This window comes from Limulus polyphemus, unplaced genomic scaffold, assembly GCF_000517525.1.
Source record: "Limulus polyphemus unplaced genomic scaffold, Limulus_polyphemus-2.1.2 Scaffold5631, whole genome shotgun sequence".
Taxonomy (NCBI): Eukaryota; Metazoa; Arthropoda; class Merostomata; order Xiphosura; family Limulidae; genus Limulus; species Limulus polyphemus.
This window is the reverse complement of record NW_013671241.1, coordinates 34,482-43,403: the sequence shown is the minus strand read 5'-3', so window position 1 is coordinate 43,403 and position 8,922 is coordinate 34,482. Positions and strand designations below refer to the sequence as shown.

At 33.6% G+C, this 8,922-nt stretch overlaps 1 protein-coding gene across 5 annotated transcripts in view; it reads right to left on the bottom strand.

Moving 5' to 3' along the window:
- Window positions 1–8,922, bottom strand: part of LOC106472809 (cytochrome b561-like) — a 39,064-nt gene that overhangs the window by 11,361 nt on the left and 18,781 nt on the right. Inside the window, exon 1 of one of the 5 annotated variants that reach the window (XM_022401352.1) lies at window positions 3,446–3,562. The exons of 3 other annotated variants lie outside the window; for them this stretch is intronic. In XM_022401352.1, the coding sequence (XP_022257060.1) occupies window positions 3,446–3,509 (64 nt within the window). In that variant the 5' untranslated portion in view covers window positions 3,510–3,562. Of the gene's footprint in view, window positions 1–3,445; window positions 3,563–8,922 lie in introns of those variants that run through there. One more of the 5 variants, XM_022401350.1, reaches the window with a different exon arrangement.

Genomic DNA, 8,922 nt, shown 5'->3' with positions numbered 1-8,922 from the left:
AATATTAGCACAATAGATTTTGTTATTAATTACGACACTAAAATATTAGCACAATAGATTTTGTTATTATTCACGACACTAAAATATTAGCACAACACAGATTTTGTTATTAATCACGACACTAAAATATTAGCACAATAGATTTTGTTATTATTCACGACACTAAAATATTAGCACAATATCGATTTTGTTATTAATCACGACACTAAGATATTAGCACAATATTGATTTTGTTATTAATTACGACACTAAGATACTAGCACAATATCGATTTTGTTATTAATTACGACACTAAGATACTAGCACAATATTGATTTTTGAGAAAAGTATTTTGAAGATGTTAATTACAGCAGATTCAAACAGCGCTCAAAGCAGTAGTAATACTTAAGTACTAGATTCAGGTTATTCAACTTTAGAGAAGTGAAAATATTATGAATTAAAAAATAAAAACTGTTAAAGCGCCCTCTGTTCAGTACACTTGATTCAAATCATGTAAGGAAACATCTGTTCCACCTTTAACAGCAGTATATTTTCTGATTCTAACACACACACACACACACACACACATAATCAATACTATAATATACTTGAACGCATCCATTTTTTATTTTCTACTGGTTTCGTGACTTCAAAAGTCACTCTTCAGGAAATAACTTTACAAACAATCTATAATAAAAACATTAAAATACAACTTTTCAAAACGTATAAAAACAAAATCCAACCTTTATATTAATTATATATACTCCAAATAAATTAGTTGAGGCTCATTAAATATAATTTAATTTCTTTACAAATATTTCGTACTAAGCATTTATATTATGTACTCAACCTCTGTATTCGTGTCGTCCCCAGCACCATCTGTCGACAAAAAAAAAATAATTAAAGAGATACTGATCACAATATAACGTACAAAGTTTGATCAATTCGTTATTTGGTTTCCGGTTTTTTAAATAAAAAGTAATTAAAATAATGGTAAAAAACCTTACTTTGTGCATCATAACCAGTTTTACTTAAATAATGTTTAGGTACGTCTGTTAAGTGAAAGAACAACGGAGTCACGTGAAGCCGAAACAGACGACATCTGTGACTGCCAACTGAGACAAAACAGAAACATTCCAAACTGTTTGATCCAACCAACAATCACCTGACGGGAAGCTTTACCGCAGAACATATGGGAGGCAGGCACGTCAATCTGAGTACGCGTTCGAGTATTTTCAGAAAAAACAAAATTTTTAGTATTATGTTTTTAAACACAGCTTTTGTATATTATGAAGTAACTTATTTGTATAAGAAAAATATTTATATTAGCTCGTTATTAGAAGCTTTCTTTCTTCCTCGGTAGCATATAGTGATAAGATAGTCTTTCCCCCACTGCATGACGTCCGAAAACAGAAATAACTTGCTACAGTGTGACAAGGGGGAAAAATACAAAAATGGCTAGGCGATAGACGGTATACTGGTACAAGTAAAACAAAACAGCGAAACTCGCCGATAGACGCTACTGGTACAAGCAAAGCAAAACAGTACTTTTTAAAGCTTCAAAATTAATATTATAAACCGGTAAAAGCATTTTTGTTATAACAGTCGACTTCAAACCATTTACAATCGTTTTTAATATTAGTGTCTAAAACGTGAATTCAGAACTCCCTTATTTGGACATCAAAGGTAAACAACTACCGTTGTCACAGTAACACGGTCTTTACACCTTATGAAGGTCGTCTGCTCGAAACGTCGCACAAAATAAAACTAAAAAAAGTTTTCAATTAGATATGGAAACTTATTCTTCATTATCTTTTATCCAAACACTTTTACCAGTATATATTTTAAAACATATTAACTCTGCGGTAGGTAATATGTTGATAACTGTAAAACAAAACGAGACCTGGCGACAGAAAGAACCGATATACAGCGAAACTTGGCGACAGACGGAACCGATACAGCAAAAGAAAACTGCTAAGTTCGGCGGCAGGCGGCGTTGATACACAACAAAAGCAAACAGCGAAATTCGACGACAGGCGGAGTTGATAAACAATCAAGTCAGGTATGAAAAGATAAGAACATTTTTTTTCTTACACGATTACGTTTAGTAACAATCTAGCTCAGTCATTTCCAGTATCATTCACCCCTATAAGTTTTTCACAACAGCTCACTCATCCCAGTTCGAAAAAAAGAAAAAAAAAGGTATAAAATTAAAATGTAAAATTCTTTATTATGACTTAAATATGCATCAAACTACAACTGCAATCATTACAACATAAAATATATGTATATATATCAAACTACAACTAGAATAAATAATAAAAACTAATTAATTTTTTGCTATTGAATTCGTTGTATAATTGATAATACTCATTCACTCTGATTCTGATCTCGTTAACACCCCTGGGTGAACCATTCACTGGTCTATGATTTCGCAGGCAGAGGTTCAACCTGGATAAAATTATTTTGTTTTGAAGGGGTGATATCATGGAAATTCGCCTTTGTTTTTCTTTTCCTAGGAAGAGCTTAATCAATGATATTATGACCTCTTTAGACTTGTATTCAAGATTTCTTTATATACAACCTAAAATTCTATATATGCCTTGCATTAGCAACAGCACATTGCTTGGATGGCTTAAAAAAACTGACCAACCAGAACACAAAGGTCGTTTCCACCAATAACATTGTCAAAGTTTATTCCCATCAAAATCATACTAATAACTCAAACTGCGGTATCCAACATGCATTAACTTGCATTTATTATAATTAAAAACCATCTGCTATTTATTCACCGAACAGTCTTTCACATACATCTATAATTACATTTTACAATAACAGTTTAGCGAACCATTAAAACTAATTTTGTAGTTTGTCTAAAACTATACATTTCTCTACATATTTTTCTTCTTCTTTCTTTCTGGGCCTCACCACTGTCTAGCTGACTTTACAGTTGACTTAATAGCCCTTGCAAACAAGCCAGCTCCTACCCTATTTAAATTTAAGCCATCCGCTCCAAAAAGTTTCATTTTCTCTTTGAACTGATAACATTAATATCAGAAATCCATCCCACCAACCTGCTCGTCCTTACGTATTAACCTAAGCCTAACATTCAGTCCTAGTGACTTACTTATAATTTCTTTCCCACAGTTAAGTCTTGGTTGTATCCCTGTCACAATTAAATTATTATGGCCCTTTCCTTTGAATGACAGTTTACATTTCCGTTACAAACGTTCAAGTAAATAGTAACTCCACAATCTCTGTCTACTCATGAAAGTAATTAACTTCAAGTTCAATCTAATCAAGTATGTTACGTTAACGTAATACCAACTCTTGCTGCCATGGTAAATAATTGGTAGTCTACTTTTTCGTAATTAAATTTACTTGATAGAAACATAACTAAGGCTTTCATAGATTAGAAACTCAACATTTATAAAACAGAACCCTACTTTTTATGCAAGTTTCTTACCTTTGCTTGCAAGTTTACCGTAGCTTAGTAACGTTACCATCTTATTAGAAGTGGTCCGTTGCATAGTAAATTATTAATCGCCTTTCAACAGTTACTTAGACGGACTGGCTAGCCCTGACACAATATGAAAGACAATATACGCAATTCCACGCATAATTTCAAACAGCTGAATGCTAGGCCTAACCAATCACAGCGACGTACAGTTACTCTGTACCAGAAAAAATAAACAGATCACTTTTCGATCAGTACCGGTTAAAGCTGTTCTTCATACAAGCACGTGTACCAATTGCACGTAAATCTGTTCAGGCTACTCGAGAGCACTGGTGATACGTAGCTGACTCGAACAAAACATTTCGAAAAAAAAAAAAAATCAACATGCCAGTGTTTATATCTATATCGTTTTGTTTCGTTCTTAATCTACGCAGCACACGTTTCAGTATTCCACGCAAAAATAATTAACTTCTATCAAGTTATTAATTACTTATTGAACTATTTTGACGAGGAACCTAGTTAACGAATCCTTGCTTCTCAAGCAAAACTACAACAGTTGTCACGTGATCAACTTTATCTAGAATCTATTATATACTAATGATCGTTATCTGTATACTTGAAATAATTTGTTTAGTTACTAAACAGCCTAAGTTCAGTTCACGTAAATATAATGAATTATTTCGTCAACAATGTTTGCTGCAGGCTATATTCACTTATAGGCTTAACTTTCTTATAAACTTAATCGTACAACTCCTCGACTAAAAACGTTTACTTTTAATTAACTCGCAGACGAATTGAAGCAGTAACTGTCACCGTCCAAGACACTGAACTGATAACTACTAAGAATACTTAATAACTTCTAATTACTCATCAACTGCTTTATTTTATTGATATTTACAACGCATTCACCTTATACTTACTATACGAACTTTCCACATCATGCACCCTCTAGCAAAAAAAAAAAATAAAAAAAAAAAAAAAAAATTAAAAAATAAAAGTTCATATCTTCACCCAAAAAATAGTTTTATAAAATCATCAGGTTTAAATGCAAAACTGCGCATAGGTTGCATGCCCTGTTTCCGGCACGATGACAGAATGTTGGCGATGTTAGTTTTCAGCTTACCGCTGAGATACGAGGGGACATTTAGAAAATGTATGTTGGCATAATTCAATGCCATACTACATAAATTTGTGGTAACTTTGATAAAACTAATTCTAAGATTATGTTATTTTTAGCTGAAAATCACGAAACATGAGTTATCACTAATTAACTATTAATAGTAAAACTTGTATGAAGAACAACGTGGGTAAAATACAGTTTGTTGTTAAGCAAAGATATTTGTACTATGGTCGCTACAGAGATCGAACACCAAATTTTAGCATTATATGTCCTTAAGCTTACCATTAAGCCAGCCCTCCAGTGGCACAGCGGTATGTCTGCGGACTTAAAACACTAGAAACGGGGTTTCAATACCCGTGGTGGACAGAGCACAGATAGTCCATTGTTTAGCTTTGTGTTTAACTACAAACAAACAAATGCCCTCCAGTGGCATAGCGGTATGCCTACGGACTTACAACGCTGGAAACCGGGTTTCGATTCTCGTGGTGAGCAGAGCACAGATAGCCCTTCGTGTAGCTTTGTGCTTAACTACAAACAAACAAACAAAGAAACCATTAAACCAACGGGGATGTGTCATCTTTAAAGTCAATCTGATATTCACTAAAAATCAGGTTTCGATAGCCCTGTGTAGCTTCGTGCTTAATAACAAAAACAAATAAACTTTTCATTATTAAAAAGGTAAGCAAATTTAAAACACGGTTACCACGATGGGTTTTCTCTACACAAAACAAGTGGAAAATTGTATAACACTTCCAACATTCAAAACGATTTTCTAAAACTAGAAAAGTCAACAGTAAAACAAACAGGTTTTGCTTTTCAAACTTATTAGTAATCACATAAAGATAAACGCGTAACAAATTCAAGGAAAGTACTTCTTGATTGGTTTACTACCGTGTCCACCGCGGGGAATCGTACCCCGGATTTTAGCTGAATAACTTATTTTTGTATACATATTTTTAGTTTTTAAAATATCTGGATGCAGCTCCGATTTCAGGTGCCGCTCTAGTAGCACCACATCATAACATCACAATGTCTAATGACTGTTAATCACAAAGCTACGAAATGAGCTATCTGTGCTCTCCCATCGCGGGCATCGAAACCTGATTTCTAGCGTTATTAGCCCTAAGACTTGCTGCTGAGCATCTGGGGAGTGGGGGGGGGGGTAACGTCGAATTCATTGACATTTATTACGGGATACATGATGTAAATATGTCAGTGTATAACTTTTTATAGACTGGTTTTCAAAGACATAGAAAGTCAACTTTAGTATTTAGAAACCGAATGAATATCTTTGGGAAATAATCAAATTTTATTTTTAAAAAAATTCGAAATTTATCATTCTAAAAAGAGATAAACACCGTCAGTTGTTTTTGCAATCAGCTGTGAAAAGTGGTGCTAAATAATTATTACTTCAGTAAACCACAAACTGTGTAACTGATTACACTCTTACTGATGCCCAGTGCTGAAAATTCTAATTCACAGATTTCTTATTTATGTTGCCATGAAGAGCATTTCAATAAATAACGTGTTAGTGATTAAACACAACTGTTGTGTGTTTTGTCGGTAATTGTGAACTCAGGAATCAGTGTAAAGACTCGCCACCATTTTTACATAAACCTAGTAAAGAGAATCGTACAATTACAATGTTTCACCTCACTTGATAGACAGATTGATTGTGTTTCCTCATAGCAAAGCCACATCGGGCTATCTGCTGTGTCCAATGAGGGCAATCGAACCCCTGATTTTAGCGTTGTAAGTCTGAAGACTTACCGCTGTCCCACCGTGGGGCCGATAGAAAGATTTAAACGGCTAACAACACTCAACGAAAAAACCATCCTTAAACAGTGTAATACATGTAGTAAGTTTCAAACTGAATTCCTATTGTTATTACCTATCACTTTCAACTTTTACAGAATTTAAAAATATATTTATTTTCGACTACTAGAAGTAAACGATCGCCTTAGACAAATATTTCCTGAAGTTCCTGTTGTATCCTCCCGGAGAAGCAAAGAAAGGTTGTCACCCATCTAATAAAGGTCGTTGTTTAACCGGAAATTTTATAAAAACTACCAACTCTTTTTCCAATAAATATCACCATAAACACTTTAAAATTTCTAAAGAAATTATTTGTACAACACAAAGTACTATTTACCTCGTAGTGTAAAAAAATACAATCACCAGTATGTAGGACAGACTCTTAAAAAACGTTTCAATACACATAAGTCTTTTATTAACACCAAAAAAGACACCCCGCCCCGTTGCCCAACACTTTAACCAACCTGGTCATTCTACTAACGATGTTACTCTCATAGACAGTGAAACCAATTGTAAAACTAAAGCTGATACCAGAGAGATAAGAGAAACTTATTGGATCGCAACTTTATACACCGTTCATTCTTTTAGAATAAATCTGGATCCTGTAATCCAGTTGATTTCTTATCGTTAGTTTGTTCTCTGTCAGAAAAATGAATTTTGTAAATCTGGATCCTGGATTCCAGTGGATTTTCGATCGTTAGTTTCCAGGATCCAGATTTATAAACTTCATTTTTCTGACAGAGAACATTCCAGTGGATTTCCGATCGTTAGTTTGTTCTCTGTTAGAAAAATGAAGTTTATAAATCTGGATCCTGGATTCCAGTGGATTTCCGATCGTTAGTTTGTTCTCTGTCAGAAGAATGAAGTTTATAAATCTGGATCCTGGATTCCAGTGGATTTCCGATCGTTAGTTTGTTCTCTGTCAGAAAAATGAAGTTTCTTTTCCTCAATCTTTACTCCTCATGTTTTAATACCTAGTTATCTATGATAATTATCGGGTTATTTTTTAATTATATCCGTTTAACATTTTTTTTTAAGTCAATCTTTATATCTCACTTATATTTTAATTTATTAAAACTTAGTGGATTCTCTTTCAAAACAATGCATCTCTAACTTTTTTACACCTAACATTCTTATTTTCGGTAATGTTACACCGGAAATAAAAAAAACACTTATAACAATGCATTCAAAGATACTGAAAACACTTCCGGGTTTCCATGGTAGCGTGCATAACGTCATTTTATTTCAAACTTTGTTTTACACGTTCATTCCTAGTTTGTACCGGAAGAAGAAAAAGGTCCACTTTTCGAAAGCTCTTGGGTTATAGGGTATTGTATATTTGAATAATAATAAAGCAAGGGTTTTAGGCCCTTCTATGATTTAGATAGAATTTTTCTCATAAACAAAATGGCGTCAAGTATCGAAACCTGATTTTAGCGCCATAAAACCAGAGACTTACCGTTGGGCCACAGGTTCCCATTGGTAGTTTCGTTACTTTGAAATCCGTCAGAGGTTGCAAGTAACGTTTTAATTTTGTTAATATAATTGTCTACTTTGTAATATATTTTAAAACGAGAACAATTACACAAGCAGTCAACTTCGATTTTATGATTTACGTCAAAATTATAAATTATCTTAGATTTCATGTTTACTGATTTTTCTGTTTAATAAAATACTTTTATAAATTATGTCAGTAAGTTATATTTGTAAAAACCAGTCTGATAATTTAACCTAAATGTATTCTTATAGATTCTGTAGAAGCTACATACCTTAGGTTTATCACACATTTGGTCAATACGACAAACCTAACCAGTATAAACTTCTCTGTTATTTCGTGAAATAATGTTTCCTGCCTCAGAACTTTGCTACTTATTCCAAGAACTTTATTACTACATACACTATTGTATACGTTATTAAATTACCAATTATCATTGATGTTTATGTAATGCTCTGTTGGCGAGAGTAGCTAGGCGCCTTAACGAGACTACGATGACTATATATTCTTTTTTACGCTTAAACCCGCCCTTTATATTAGCATAACACTAAGGCACTTCATTCATATAAAGGAGATTCTTAAATTCTAGTTCTGGTGACCTACAAAAATGACGAAAAAACTCTTAATTTCGTTTTACACATTACTGTTAAAAATCACATTAAGCTTGAAATGGTCAGTATTTTATCGATCACACTGAGTGCGAGAGTTTAAACGCGTAGCGACCAATGAAAGGCCAATCCGTGTTCCGTTTAGTAACTGGTATATAATCAATATCTTCCTTCCTTTTCCGCTCCTCTTCCCCAGGGCAAATATATATATTCAACTTCGGTTATACTGACAAATATGAAAGTTAGATCGAAAAATCACAGACATGAATAAAAACAAACATTCAACATTCATAACACACAATATGCAAAGACTTATTCAGGTTTTAGCCGCCCTAGGCTTAGGCCTAGACGGCCTGTGCAGAAATACGTAGTGTCCTATTACATTTATATTGACTTGACGATTGAAGAATACAAACATGTTCGTAGGAGTGTGTGTGTGTGGTGGGGG